Source organism: Macaca thibetana, chromosome 20 (assembly GCF_024542745.1).
Source record: "Macaca thibetana thibetana isolate TM-01 chromosome 20, ASM2454274v1, whole genome shotgun sequence".
NCBI lineage: Eukaryota > Metazoa > Chordata > Mammalia > Primates > Cercopithecidae > Macaca > Macaca thibetana.
Genome location: NC_065597.1, coordinates 65,920,438 through 65,935,924, shown reverse-complemented (window position 1 = coordinate 65,935,924; position 15,487 = coordinate 65,920,438). Strand labels below are relative to the sequence as shown.

The 15,487-nt window shown below is 42.1% G+C and overlaps 1 protein-coding gene across 2 annotated transcripts in view; it reads right to left on the bottom strand.

Moving 5' to 3' along the window:
- The window catches only part of GRIN2A (glutamate ionotropic receptor NMDA type subunit 2A), a 421,161-nt gene that overhangs the window by 24,900 nt on the left and 380,774 nt on the right, over positions 1 to 15,487 (bottom strand). For both annotated transcript variants that reach the window (XM_050774166.1, XM_050774165.1), the window contains one exon: positions 11,854 to 12,041. In XM_050774166.1, the coding sequence (XP_050630123.1) occupies positions 11,854 to 12,041 (188 nt within the window). The remainder of the gene's footprint in view (positions 1 to 11,853; positions 12,042 to 15,487) is intronic.

The following is a 15,487-nucleotide window of genomic DNA, read 5'->3' as shown; positions in this document are numbered from 1 at the left end:
TAAATGGGAAAGGGGTTGTCAATGGCACCCAGTTCTTCCTAACTTGATTAGAAAGTTAGTAATTTACAGACTAGCCCAGCTCATGCCCAACTGTGATTTCTGCCTTTGAAGTCTCAATTTGATTAAAACACGTTTAGCAAGGAACAATAACTTTCTGAAATTCTGGAGATTATGCAGCTCCAAGAAGCTCTGTGGGGAACAAGCAATTCCAGCAACCAAGACAGGTCTTTGTGAACCTGGAGAGGCTGCTTTGCAAGCCTGTATCGAGGCCAAACATCTGACTTCTCTTAATTACATTCTGTCCTTGTTTCATTCCTTCTCATCTCTTGCTTCTGGGTCCTTAGTTTTCCCCAAACTGGCAGGGTTGAATGATCTCAAAAATTAGGCTGGGCCTGCTCCCATGGTGCTGGGGCCTGAGGCATGGACGAGTCTCCTTCACCATGGAACAACGGAAAAAAAGTGTAGGTCACTTTCTCTCCCACCCTAAACTTCTGTTGCTAAGCGATTTTGCCCAGTACCATCTGCAGGGGAATGATGCTGTTTCATTAGTAAAAGAGGAAGGAGCACTGACTCTGGGGTGTGACCTACCTGTGTTTAAATCACAGCCTTGCCCCTTTCCAGATGAGAAAACCTGTCTTCCAAGATGTCTATGAGGGTTTATAGCAGCTAAAGAAGCAATATCACATAAAGGTTAAAGCAAAGATCCTGGCGCCCTCCTGCGTAGGTATCAATTGTACCAATCTCAGATCTCCCACTTAGCTGGATAATCCTGGACACCTCACTTAACTGACCTGTGACTCAGTTTCCTCATATGTAAATAGGAATGAATAATCATAACTCCATGCCATTTAGTCATTGTGAGGAGCAAATGAAATTAATATAAGGACTAAACTCTGACCATTTTCTTCTCTTGCCCAAAGTCCTATCTAAGGGGCCTGAAGAGTCACACCCTCCAAACCATAAAGTCTCATCAGAGGGGTTTTATTCCATGCTATGTAACATGGCTTAGTTTCCAACTTGACTCTGGCAGAACATCACATGACAGATAAAGAAGGAAGTCAAAACATTTTACCCCCAAATATGTTTCTTTGCCATTTTTTTAAATGGCCTGCAAAGCCATCCTTGTGGAAAATTGCATCTATATATATTCTCTATTAACATAACAAGATCTTTCCCCATTCCAGGCCCTCCTGATCTTGAAGAGACTGAGAGGCCAGGGTCTTTTAGAGGTCTGAACAGAAAACACTGAGGCTTCATGCACCTGAGAACTGTAGTCTCCACAATCCCTTCTCTTAACCCAGAAACTCCTTTCTCTTGATTCCAGGCCTTTCTATAATAATTTAACTCTTTCAACCAATTGCAAATCAGAAAATCTTTGGACTTTGACTCTACCTTTCACTTGTGCCCCACTCCCCCACCCCACACCACGTTATCCTGCCCTATCAGACTGCACCAATGCACACCTCACATGTATTGATTGATGTCTTTTGTCTCCCTAAAACGTGTAAAACCAGGCTGTAGCCCAACCACCTTGGGCACATGTTCTTGTTCTCAGGACCTCCTGGGGGGTTGTGTCATGGGTCATGGCCCTCACAGTTGGCTCAGAATAGATCTCTTCGAATATTTTACAGAGTTTGACTCTTTTTGTGGATAAAAACATAAAGGAATGAGATGATTTTTGTGACATGTAGTTATCCTTCTCATAAGTGTTACTTACTATGATAAATATCTATAACAATCATGGTAGCTGTTGAACTACTTCCATGTGGAGAAATGGAAAACTGTCCCATCCTCTTAAACGAGGTTTTCAGATGCTCTGCAATTCCTCTCCTGTCCATTTTTATTTTGCATTTCTCTCTTTAATTGGGCTGAGGCTGCTGGTTGTAATGGGTGTTGCTGAGTCATCTGAGGACACAGGGACCTATGTCAGGAAGAATTGCTGGCAGGGAAGCCATCAAAAGACAGATTAGACATCTCCGAGGCAGGAGTGAGTCACCCGGTGGTCTGTGCTTTGTACTAACACACTGGAGCCGAGGAGAAGCAGGGACGACTCTGAGACATCTTCAGTTTCATCTGCAACATGGCTAATTCTCAATCTAATAAAACCAGCTTGCTCTGTGGAGGCACAGGCTAAACACTGCCTAAACTACCATTTAGCAAACGTCTCTTACCTCTCCCACTCCTTCTTTCTTTGCCTCTCTCTCCCTTTACTCCTTTTTTTTTTTTTTTTTTTTTTTTTTTTGCTATCTCTTCCTTTCTCCCCTCTTTCCTTACTTTTTGACTCTGTTATTTTCTTTTTTTCTTTTCTTTTCTTCTGAGACAGAGTCTCATTCTGTTGCCCAGGCTGGAGTGCAGTGGCACCATCTCGGCTCACTGCAACCTCCACCTCCTGGGTTCAAGTGATTCTCCTGCCTCAGCCTCCTGAGTAGCTGGGACTATAGGCACCCGCCACCACATCCGGCTAATTTTTGTATTTTTTAGAAGAGACAGGGTTTCACTGTATTGAAAAGGCTGGTCTTGAACTCCTGATTCACCTGCCTCAGCCTCCCAAAGTGCTGGGATTACAGGCGGGAGCCACTGCGCCCGGCCTTCTCTGCCCTTCTTATCTCGCTCCAGACAGTCTAGACTAGGTGCCATCAAACTTGTTCTGTAAAGGGCCAGATAATAACCATTTTGGCCTTTGCAGGCCTTACAGTTTCTATTGCAATGACTGGGCTTTACATGCGATTGGGTTTCAATAAAACTTTATTTTCAAAACCAGGCAGTAAGTGGGATTTGGGTCATGGGTTTTGATAAATGCTAAAGGAAATACACTTTATCTTGGTCACCCTCTTCATCATAAACCAGCAGAATAAAGCACAGATTTCAGCCTCATGGTCCTAATTTCTGGGCCTGTGAAGTTCCTGGCCACTCTCTCCCAGGTTCTTGATTAAAGAGACTGAATCCCATATTCCAGAACCCTCCCTAGATCTGGTGGACATGGAAGAATCATGAGTTCTGACTTATGTTGCTGACTACTATGTGGGAACACCTGAATTCCTGTCTAAGGTTAGAGAATTTGGAAAACAAACCTTGGTTGATAAGATATATGAAACACACACACACACACACACACACACACACAAATAAATTAAGGAGGACGCTTTTGAGTGTTTAAATTCTTAGGACTGCAGTAGCAAGTTTAGCAAAGGACACAGTAGGAGCTCGATCCAGTTTGGCAAAGGGTCTGGCTAAGACAACTGTGCAATTATCACTCCTGGTTGTTGGGGTTTTAGAATTCTCTATTCATGCTAATGACATAATGACATTGCAATGAACAAAACCACATCAGTGAAGTACAGCAAAAATCAAGGGTAGAGCAACACAGTTTTATTTCACAAGCTCCTCCTTAGGGAAGGGATTAGAGCTAGAGTTTGGAAGAGGTTTGCATGGAAGAAAGGGAGAAGCTGTGAACAGGGCTGGTTTGTCAAAGAAAGACATAAACCAAGGGTGTGTGCCCGGGAACATTATGGACATGAAACTTGCCTACTGTCCCCCGCATAAGTATGCAGTCTTGCCTGAAATAAACAAAGCATGTGCTTTGGAGTCCACACTGTTTCTCCTATCTCTTGCCTCTACTGTGCTGCAGGGAAGGAGGGGGTCCTGGGAGACAGCAAGGCTCATTCTACTGGAAGCTTTATGATTTGGATAGGGCTGCTGACCAATATGCCTGGAGATACCCCAACTGTCCTCTATGACCCTTACTCCTACTGCAGAGGTTAAGTCTTTCCCAAAGAAACAGAACAAAGGATCATCACTGGTTTTGTGTTCCCTTTATTTTGTTTCTAATATATAATTTGTCTAGGAGGCAGAGAACCTGGGTTTGAGCCTCAACTCTGCACTGCTTCACTGCATCCTTAGGTGAGGTCGTATCCCCTCTCTGGCTTCGGGTTTCCCTATTACTGGACTAAGCAGCAATTTATGATCCAATACAGTTGTAAAAGCCAGGGAATATATAATCCTGTTGGTTATATACATCATATTGCACATATTACATATATGCATAGATATGCCTGATATGCATATTGCATATATTGCATTAAAGAGCTTAATATAGGGATATTTGACTATTATAATATACAAGTAAGACAATGGAGGAATTTGCCTCTATCTTGTAGTTAATACAGTGGTAAGATGCTTGGAAAGACTGTCAAAAGTTTGGCAGTAATTCAGTGATTACCTCCTTGCATCTCTCTAGAGGTATCTAGTGTCCTTTCTAAAGAAAATATGGTCCCTTTCATTAGAGAAGATATTAAATTGATGACATAAGTCTTGCAAAAGTATATCTGCAGTATTTTCTACTTCATTCCTTCATTTTTTCATTCATTAAACAAGTTTTGTTTATGTACCCGCTGTATGCCAAGCTCCACTGAGTCCTGCAGTAAGGGAATAGCAACAAGGATGGACACGGATAGTGTATGCCCTCAAAGAACCTATAATGTAGTGCACTCAAGTGGCTAGCGGACATGGAGAGGTCAACAATGGCATCTAATGTGTGCCAGGCACAGGGCTAGCTTCTTTATGTTTATTTTCATACTTAATTCTTAAAGAATTCTGATTTTAAAATGAGAAAACTGAGACTCTAAGAAATTAATTTGCCCCAGGTCACACTACTAGGAAACTGCAGAACCTTCATCTTACTTATTTCACCTCTCTTGCTTTGCTAAATGCCACAAACATGGAGATAATGGAGTTCACAGGCAGGGTATCTAGCTTAGAGGTCTTTATGGGAGTCTTCACAGAGGAGCACAGAGGCTGAAGGATGGATGAGATGTCAAATCAGGAAATGGGGTTAGGAAAAGAAGGAAGGAGGAATTCCATTTTTACAGGGTGTTGCATGCAGCAATCCACACTTATCTAAAAAAAAATTTCAAATGGTGAAATTTTGGATGCTGTACAAAGTTGAATGGAAAAAATATTCAGGGGTAAGGGGCATTCAAGGATTTCCCCAATCCACACTGCCATACCATTCCTAAGCCAGCCCCAAGAAGACTGGCTGTGAAGGCCTCTCAGGCATATGCCATCCTCAGGATGGACGCATGTGTGGTCATCACTGCCTGAGCTGTGGGACTGTCCAGCTCTACCCTAGACTCGGATGTCAGCCCAAAGATATTAAGCTGGGAAGCTGATCAAGGGCAGTGTTGAGGATATTAGCAACCCATCCAGTGGCCCAGAGCAATTTATGAGAATTCTAATTAGATACAAGGACTTCTGTAACCACACAAACACTCTCTACTCTGTCTGCCAGCATGGGGTCCCCCGCTGTCAAAAGCTATCTTGTATGCTTCAGTGGAAGAGTGACCAACAAAAAAAGGACTCAGGATGCCAACACTGACCCACTCAGAGGGAGAAAGTGAGCTTCTCCATTGACTTCCCTGCCAAGGCTCCCCGACTCCAAGATCTGTGAGCATCATTATGCTGAACGGTGCTTTTAAAGCTCTAGAGTCCATTGCAGCAAGGCTCCTTATTAACCTGAGAGCAGGGTTTGTGGTCCTCTCCAATCTGAATTATTGCTGGCAAAAGTTGCAGTACAAAAGGAACAGAGGGAACCTGATGAACTAAAATTGTGTGTGTGTGTATCTGTATCTTTCAAATATTTAACATATGATTATATGTCCAAATATGATATAACTAGGGTCAGTCACTAGTTTCAAAACTTGGAGAGTCCGGGCAAAATTGGTTGAATTGGTCACTCTATTCATGTTATTATTTTTGGAGACAAGGTCTCACTCTGTCACCCAGGCTGGAGTGCAGTGGCATGATCATGGCTTACTGCAGCCTCAAACTCCTGAGCTCAAGTAATCCTCCTGCCTCAGTCTCCTGAGTAGGTGGGCCTACAAGCATGTACCACCATGCTCAGCTAATTTTTAAAATTGTTTTTGTAGAGATGGGTTTTTGCTATGTTGCCTGGGCTGATCTTGAACCCCTGGCTTCAGGCAATCCTCCCACCTCACGCTCCTGAGTAGTTAAGATTACAGGCACGAGCCACTGCACCTAGCCTAATATAATATCAATGAGAGAGATATATGTGCCATATCTTTAGAATATTTCACATATACTATATATATAATATATATATAATCTATTATATACACCTAAATATGATATAGGTGCAATTGAATATACCATATACATAATTTTTAAAATATATAATATATACATCTAATTTTATGTGTTATATGAACTCAGACTAGATGTCAGGGACGAGTAATGTATACTGGAGTTTAAAAATAAATCCACAACCATTAAAACTGAGCTAAATACAAAGAAGATTAAATGTTTCTCAATGCTAAAAAGTATTACTTATAGCTAAGCTGACCCGGCCGCCTGCAACCCAGGTTTCTCCTTGCAGCTTGGTTTAGTGGAAAAATGATCAGAATTGGACTCAGATGAACTAGAGCCAATTGTTACCTCTATAAAAGTCTGAACAGGGTGTTGTCCATTGGCTGGTAGCATCAGCATCACCCGGGAGCTTGTTAGAAATGCTGGGTCTCAGGCTCCACCCTAGACCCACTGAAACAGAGTCTTTGTTTTAGGAAGATCCCCAGGTGATTCTTGCTCATGGTAAAGCTAAAGAAGCTCTGCTGCAGTTCACTTGACCCACTGGAGCCTCATTGTCCTGCTTTGTGGAATGGAGATACTAAGAGATACTTCAGAATGTTATATAAAGGCTTACTAGGATATTATATGTGATGTGCTTGGCATAATGCTGAACCATAGATGAGAGGCCCCAAAACAATTTTTTTTCCCTCCTTTTTCTCAGCACCATTTGTGTCTGAACAATAAAATTAGGCATTCTTGTTCTTCTCGGTATCTTGTTTTCTCGTCCCTAGATATCAGAAGGGTTTGACCTTTATGGTCTTTCTTCCGCTTCTTCAAATCCCAGAATCATTTTTTTGAAAATCACAAAATGTATGAGATAGATGGGACCTATGGGATCCTCTGTTCACCTTTACTTCAAAGCCAGAAGTGCCATTCTTTAAGTCCAAGGCTTACCCAGTCTTCAGGTTCTCACTCAAGTGTCACCTTTTAGGGACCAAGCAGAATCGAGGTACTCAATAAAGAGTTGCTGGGTGCTGGATGAATAAATGGCAGAGGCTTCTATGAACCCTGGCCCATTCTATTTTTTGTCTAAATCTTGCCACACTTGTTTTCTTTATGAATCATTCTGTCCTTTATTCTTATATTTAAAGATACTAGTTATGTCTTGTATTTCTCCTTGACCACTCTATCATCTACCCAACACACTTAAGAAGAATATATATGTATATACATATACATACATAAGAATATATACCACATATATAACACATGTATGTATATATGTATTTATGTCTACATATGTGTATATATACATATATGACATAAATTTATATATGTGAATTACTAGACACGTTTCAATTTTAGGATAAGATGTTTTGCATTTATACATCTGTTAACCTACTGGACTGTAAGTTCATTGAGGGTAAGAAGAAAAAGACCATGACATCCCCTTCTTAGAACATCAGTGCCTACGAAGGCATCTGTTTCTCAGTAAGTGTTGGGTATCGATGCTGATCAATGCCGGAAAATGCCAATGAGCACTGCTACTCCAGGACTGAGACTCAAAGATGCCATGGTGCACTCTATCATTTTAGAAAGACCACAGACAATTAGATGGGAAAAGGAAGGCCACATCTTGCTAGGATCTTGTGTATGCTTCCAGGCAGATGAGCAGTCTTTTTCCTAGGGAAATGCGTGGCAGGCTTCACGTAAGAGGTTCCCTCAATAACCAAACACTCCATTCAAAGGTTATATTTACACAGCTCATTAGGAAAATTTTTTATACTTTTGACACTCATTAGACTCATTATCGTCCACTGAAGCTACTGTATAACAAGAGATAAACACTCCATTCTAGATAAATAATTAGGTACTGCTCAGCACTGTGCTCTTTACACATCTAATTTTAGAGCATAATTAATCCTGCTGAAGCTGCATACGATAAGTGAAATATTTATGCAGCTGTGTTAATTCATGTATTTACTCCTAGAGAGACATTCAGAATTGGTCATGGCTTTCCGGGAAGATCATCTGGAGACACCCCCTGGAGCAATGGCATTTTCTCTCCCAAGTCTTTGCCTCCAGATGGCCTCAAGAGAGGAAGCTGAAAAGACACACTTCCCAAACCCAACAGTCTGACCAGGAAGGCAATGAGCCAGAACAGAAAATATCTATGAGAACCTAGATGTTCTGTAAGTATATCAACAAACCCCTGGCCCATCTGGATGCTTTTACTGTTTATTTTTTATTTGATGCAAAGAAGACCTTTTATGTTTAGCACCACAAACGTCGTTTCTATGTTACTAACTTGACTATATTATTGCCAGTGCAACACTAAAGAAGTTGTTTGATACTAGAGTAGTGCACAGGCAACTATGGTGATGATGAGAAGGAGAAGGATGAAGAGGAGGAGGAGGGTGGTGGTGACGGCCATGATGATGGTGGTGATGATGGTGGTAATGAGGATGATGGCATTGGTCATGATGATGATGATGATAATGACTGATGGTGATGATGATGGTGATGGTGATGATGATGATAATGATAATAATGATATCAGAGGTGTGTGAACCAGAACAACTCTTTATCTTAAATAGGAGCCGGGTAAAATGAGGCTGAGCCCTACTAGGCTGCATTCCCAAATGGCTTAAGGCATTCTAAGTCACAAGATGAGATAGAAGGTGGGCACAAGATATAGATCATAAAGACCTTGCTGATAAAACAGGTTGCAGTAAAGAAGCCGGCCAAAACCCACCAAAACCAAGATGGCAAAGAGAGTGACCTCTGGTCATCCCCACTGCTACACTCCCACCAGCGCCATGACAGTTTACAAATGCCATGGCAACGTCAGGAAGTTACCCTACATGGTCTAAAAAAGGGACGCATGAATAATCCACTCCTTGTTTAGCATGTCATCAAGAAATAACCATAAAAATGGGCAACCAGCAGCCCTTGGGTCTGCTCTGTCTATGGAGTAGCCATTCTTTTATTCCTTCGTTTTCTTAATAAACTTGCTTTGACTTTACTCCATGGACTCACCCTGAATTCTTTCCTGCATGAGATCCAAGAACCCTCTCTTGAGATCTACATCAGCACCCCTTTTCTGTAACAACGATGGTGATGGCTAACATTTATTGAACCACTTCTATGTTACAGGGTCTATGCTAAGCTATGCACTTGACATGTATTCTCCCATTTCATCTTCACACCAACCTTATTGGTAAATATTTATGTATCCTTTCACAGATGAATAAACTGAGGCTAAAAAAGATCACTTCTTTCACAGAAGTATTTGTAAATGCAACAGATTTAGTTCAGATGTGCACTAAATTACTCCTTCCTAAAGGATTTACACATCTCAAGAGTTGAATTAGTCATCTTTGATAGATATCTTAGAGAATTAAATGTAACAACAGTCTTCCCTAATTGGTCCCCTTCCAGAGGAAGGTCCCACAAGTAGAAGCTTTGCCCCTTACTAGCTAGGGGATTTGCCCTCTGAGATTGAATTTCCTCCTCTGTAAAGTGGGAATAAGCAACATTTAACCTCATAAGGTTATAAAGATTACATTGAGGAACATATGTAATGCATCCAGTATGATGATTGACATATCCAAGTCCCTAAATATGTTAGCTGTTTTATAATAGATGGTTCGAGAATGACACCAATGGTGGGTGGGGCTAGAGTTAGAACTCACTTATTTGACAGATACCTATCACATTTAAAAGTTTCCTGCCGAATGAAATACATCTTAATATCAACCATTCATCTACACACGTATTTATTCATTCAACCCTTTATTGACCAATTACCTGTGATGTTCAGTGTTTTGTTTTAATGCTGGAAACAAGACTCCTGTTTGCTGAGTAGTTCACCCCCTGTAAGGGTGTTTATCCACCCCCGTGACAGGCAAAACATTTGGCCCCAATTCTTCAGTGTACTCTCAGTGTCCACACTTTTGCCATAAAACTTCAAAATCTGTCATATGAAAGGTAGAGCATACCCGCAATCCCTTGACCATGAACTTGGACACCTGACTTGCTTTGGACAGAAGGATATTAGCAGACATGAACATGACCAAGCAGCGGCTTGAAATGTGCCTGTGCAGCTAGGCATTCCTTTCTGTGCTTCTGCCATAGCCAGGAAAAGAGTTTCCCCAGGTAGCTGCTACCCTTTCAGCCTGAGACACAGCATAAACACGTGTGGAGCAGAGACCACACTGTTGAATCATGGGCTTGTGGCAGGAAGCAGAGGCACTATCCCCACCCCAGGCAGAGCTTTTCCACTCAACCTGCGCTACCATGAGGAAAAGAAATGCTTATTGTTGTACGCCTCTAAGATCTCACAGCAAAAAGCTGACCAACACAGCCACAAATCATTATTACACAACAGAGAACATGGCCAGTGATCTGAGGAAGGTACGAATGCCCTAAGGGGAATTCAAAGACTCAGATGTTCTTATTTGGGAGTTAAATATAAAACACCTTTCGCATGCTTGATGGCACTGTGAGAATCTAGGATTTAATTCTGTGAATAGAAAGCAGATAAGAAGCCAGAAGTAATTGTGCACTTCATTCAAATTCACACCAACCCTACGCACTAGCTAACCTCTGCCTATTTTGATATTGCATTTCACCGTAGTGGTAACTAGATTTTTCTCTCCCACCTCTAGCCCAGCATAGCACATTCAGTAACCATCTCTGAATATAGCCTCCACCTATTAGAATGGTGCTTCTGCCCTCTGGCCTGAGCCTTTCTATCCCCCTCATACTGAGCTCATTTTTGGTGTTAACCTGCTATCTGAGCTGACTTTGCTTTTTCCATGTCCTCAGTGTTATTAATGAAAAGGAAACCAACCTGCCATTCCAAGCCATGGCCAGTCTCTAGAGGCCATGCCAGGAAACTCTGGGCTACAGTGAGATTACCAGCTATGAAGTAGAAAGGGCAGACAGGAGGAAATGCTTCTGGTGACACAGCTAGCCCAAGTGGCTGTTTAGTTCTATAAATGCCACAGTCTCATTAGGCTGTAACAGAGATTGAATTTCCTTCATTCTTCCATGGGAGAAGAACATGAGTTGCCAAGTTGGTACAACCTGACCCCACCCTGAGTCATGCCTGGTGAGTCTAGGAAAGAGTCTTTGACCTCAAAATGCATCAGGAATCCTTTCTCTGGAATGAAATTGGGACTGATTACAGCCTAGTTATGTAATTTTGTACAGCAGGGTCTCTCAACCACAGCCTACCAACATGTGCGGTTGGATAATTCTGTGTTTTGTGATGTAGGGGGCTGTCCTGAACCCTGTAAGGTGTTCCCCTGCATCTTCTAGCCCTGGCCTCTACCCATGAGATCAGCAAGCAGATTCTCAGCCGTGATCACTGAATGTGTCTCCAGGTACTGCCAAATGTCACCTGGGGGACAAAATTGCCCTTTACCCTCTGAGAACCACGGCCCTAGAGATAAGGCCTATGAATTCCCACTTAAGGCACCAGGACTGCTCTGTCTCCTGTCTTTTTCTAAACCTATTTAACTCTTTCCTAAATCCCCCGAGAGAGACTGTATCCTTAGAATACTTTTGTTTGTTAAATTTAGTTATCTAGAATTGCTTTCCATTATAAGCAATCTAAAGAACCATGGTTTCATGTGACAGGAACTCAGTAAATATTTTTAGGGAGCAAACTCATCATGCAAAGATCTACTGGGAAGCCCAGGAACAAACAGAGCAAGTGCGAGGGTCTCAAGTCCCCCTAAAGAAAGGGGTCACCTGGGGTCTTACCATCACCCACAAACTGAAGCAAGGCCAGGTCGATCTGCCTCTTCCAAGGAGAGCCTTTCTGAAGGGCAATTCCATAACCGGTGGTGGCAAAGATGTACCCACTCCCGATGGTCACCAGCTTGCAGCCTTCATCCCTCCCGGCCTTGTAATTCAAGACCGCGGCATCATAGATGAAAGCATCCAGCTTCCTGAAATGACAAGAAACCAGGGGGTCAGAGGGATGGCCAGGTACCACCTCGGGGTCTGGCTCCTGAGGCCTGATCCTGAAAGCATCACACACTTTCTTTCATGCTGGTGATGATGACTCATGGCCTCTCCATCCCCTCATCATAAAAGGATCTATTTTTAATGAGAAGATAAAAGCCAGAACCTTTTCTCTCCAACTTACAAGAGGCAGCTAAATAAAGACATGAAGGATCTATATACCCAAGTGAGTAAACAGTCGAGTTTGCTGGTTTGCTAAGTGTTTGTCCTTAACACTCCCAACAGTGGAGAACACTGGCCTATTTAGAAAGGTTTGCATCAGAACAAAATAAACCACTAAGGGGCAGAAGAATTTGGTGGTAGTATATGTGAAGGAGAAAGGAACTAAATAGGAATGGTATTTTTTCCTCCCAAGAGAAATATGTGTGCTGCTTATTTATCATACAGAAATTATTGCAGAATGTTTAAAAATCCAAATAGTACAGAAAAGTATTAAAAATCATTAAAATTAAAACTACCTATAATTCTATAACTCAGATGCAACCTTTGTTGTTAGTGAACAGCCTTCCAAACTTTTTACTGAGTATGCACAAAGACGCATACACAGAGACTGGCAAACTTTTTTCTGTAAACACAACATAATAAATAGTTGAGGCTTTGTGAGCCATACAGTCTCTGTTGCAGCTATTAAACTCTGCTGTTCTAGGGTGTTACGGGCTGCACTGTGTCCACCCCTAACATTCATACAGAAGTAGGATGAACCCCTAATCCACTGTGGCTGGCATCCTTATAAAAAGGAGAAATCTGAACATGGACATGCATACAGGGAGAATACCATATGAAGACTGGAGTTATGCTGCTGCAAGCCAAGAGCTACCAGAAGCCAGGAGAGAGGCCTGGAACAGATAGATCCCTCCTTGGAGCCTTCGGTGGAAGCGTGGTCCTGCACATGCCCTGATCTTGGACATCTAGCCTCCAGAGCTGCGAGACAGTCGTTTCTGTTGTTTAAGCCACTCAGGTTGCATTCCTTTGTTATGGCTGCCCTTGGAAACCAAGACATAGTGCCAAAGCAGCCATAGAGAATGTGTAAATAAACGAACTTTGCTCTGTTCCAATAAAATGTTATTTAGGAAAACAGATGGGTCCATGGGCTGTAGTTTGCCAACCCTTGTTTTAATCCTGAAAATGTGATTATGCCACACAAACTATTTCACAAATTGCTTTCTTCTCTCATTCCGTAGTGAATATATTTCCACGTCAATAAACGTAGCACTTTTAAATTTTTTGATATACTTATTTTTATTGAGGTATAATGTATGTGCAATAAAATGCTTGATGAATTTTTACATATGTATATATCCTTGAAATCACCATGCAGTTCAAAATGTGGAATGTTATCATTTCCTTAGAAATCCTATGTATGCCCCAGAAAACAAGCATCAGGTAATCTCTCCAAGGGCACAATTGTGCCTAAATATTATTATTATTATTATTCAGATGGAGTCTCACTCTGTTGCCCAGGCTGGAGTGCAATGGTACGATCTCAGCTCACTGCCACCTCCACCTCCTGGATTCAAGTGATTCTCGTGCCTCAGCCTCCCAAATAACTGGGATTACAGGTGCCTGCCACCACTCCCGGCTAATTTTTATAGTTTTAGTAGAGACAGGTTTCACCATGTTGGTCAGGCTGGACTTGAACTCCTGGCCTCGAACTCCTGGCCTCAAGTATCCACCCACCTTGGCTTCCCAAAGTGCTGGGATTACAGGCCCTAATTATGATTAGATCCCTATCAGTGGTCCTGGATATTGTTTCCAAATGTTAAAGTTATTTAACGAGGCTGAAATGATCACTGTGGAATGCAGGGATGAACGTCTCAACTCTAAAATGAGTAAGAAAACTAAATTGGAGATGACTCAATTTCATGACACTTTCTCAACCTTATTGCCTTTCTTTCTTTAACAAGAAAACATAAAACAGTGAAGCAAAAAAATAAAAATAAAAATGGCAAAGAGAGGATGTGAAATACTGCATCCTTTCAGAGACAGCTGCCGAAGGACTCCCTACGGGAACAAAACTATTTGGCAGGTTTACAGCCATGTTCTTCATTTTAATTTTTTTGTTTCTATAATGGTTTGAGGTGGCGCAAAACTGTAGGACTTGTCTCATCCATAGAAACACTCTGAAGCTTTGATCTCAAGGTGGGGGAATCAGAGACTTGGTATTAAGCTCTGAGAGTATTTAAAGGGAATCAGATCAAGCAGTAGCAGAAGAGAACTGGGCACTGACTGGCAACAGTGATGGTAACCTAGAACTGTCAGTTGTAACCTAGAGCAACCTAGAGCTTGGCTTGATGACAGCAAGTCAAGAGAAACAGCCAGCAATAGTGAGACCTATAGAAATATGGGATGGAGAGTTATACAAGGTCAAAAGTAATTTGTGTATCGTGGGAGTAAGGTGTGTAACAAGAACACTGGAGTAGTACGTAAAAGGGACCTGAGTTCTAGTCTAGGCTAGGATGATGGTGCAACCTAAGGAAAGTCACTTTTTCCTTTTGGATTTCTGGTTTCTCCTCTGTGAGAGGAGGTGGTCATTGTGGTCTTGCTGAGACACTTTTTCAGCTGTGGCATTCTAAGATTCTATGAGCCAATAGACATCTTCTGTGGCTATCCATAGGGAAATTGAAACTCTGGATAACACATGTATCCTGAGGACTTAGGGCCATGGAAGGTGTTGGTCTCTTGAAAAAGCTGAGATACTTGCAACGTCAATACTTCCCATATCCAAGTTGCCATGGAGACACAGAACCTTGGTTTTATTTAGACTTTCTAAGTCCCACCCAACACTCATCTCTCCATTCCTCAAAAAATAAACATAAACACACACACGTACACACAGGCACATTCAAACATTAAGGCCCTCTGTTGGAATTTATGGGGTGAAACCTTCTCCCAACCTGCTAAGCCACTGTGTACTGAGGTGCTGCTGGGCTGGAAATCTAACCATGTACCTAGCAACCACATGAGAGTTGTCCAGAAGCAGTTTAAGTTGGTATTTTATGGACAGGCATAGACATCTGCCAATCAGTACCATATTTCATGACAGGTCTTTTTGAGCTGAGCAACAAACAGACATATGAGTACAAGGAATAAAGAAAGTTTTCTTTGGGAACAAAGTTTGTAAAAGCACAATGCTGAAAAGTCAGAGGCAGGACAGCTGCAAAAGATGTGGTTGACTCTGACCAATGCAATTACACATTCGCATGACTGGGGTGGGCTGGTGGTCATGCTCTCAGAGGGGTCTGGCCATGGAGGGGCACAAATGGGCCAGCCCTCCATGGCCTGACTGTCATCTTAGGGCCATGTCAGAACCAAAGTAATGACAACACAGAAAGGAAACCGTAAGGCCACACGAACTGGTTTCTAGACTCTA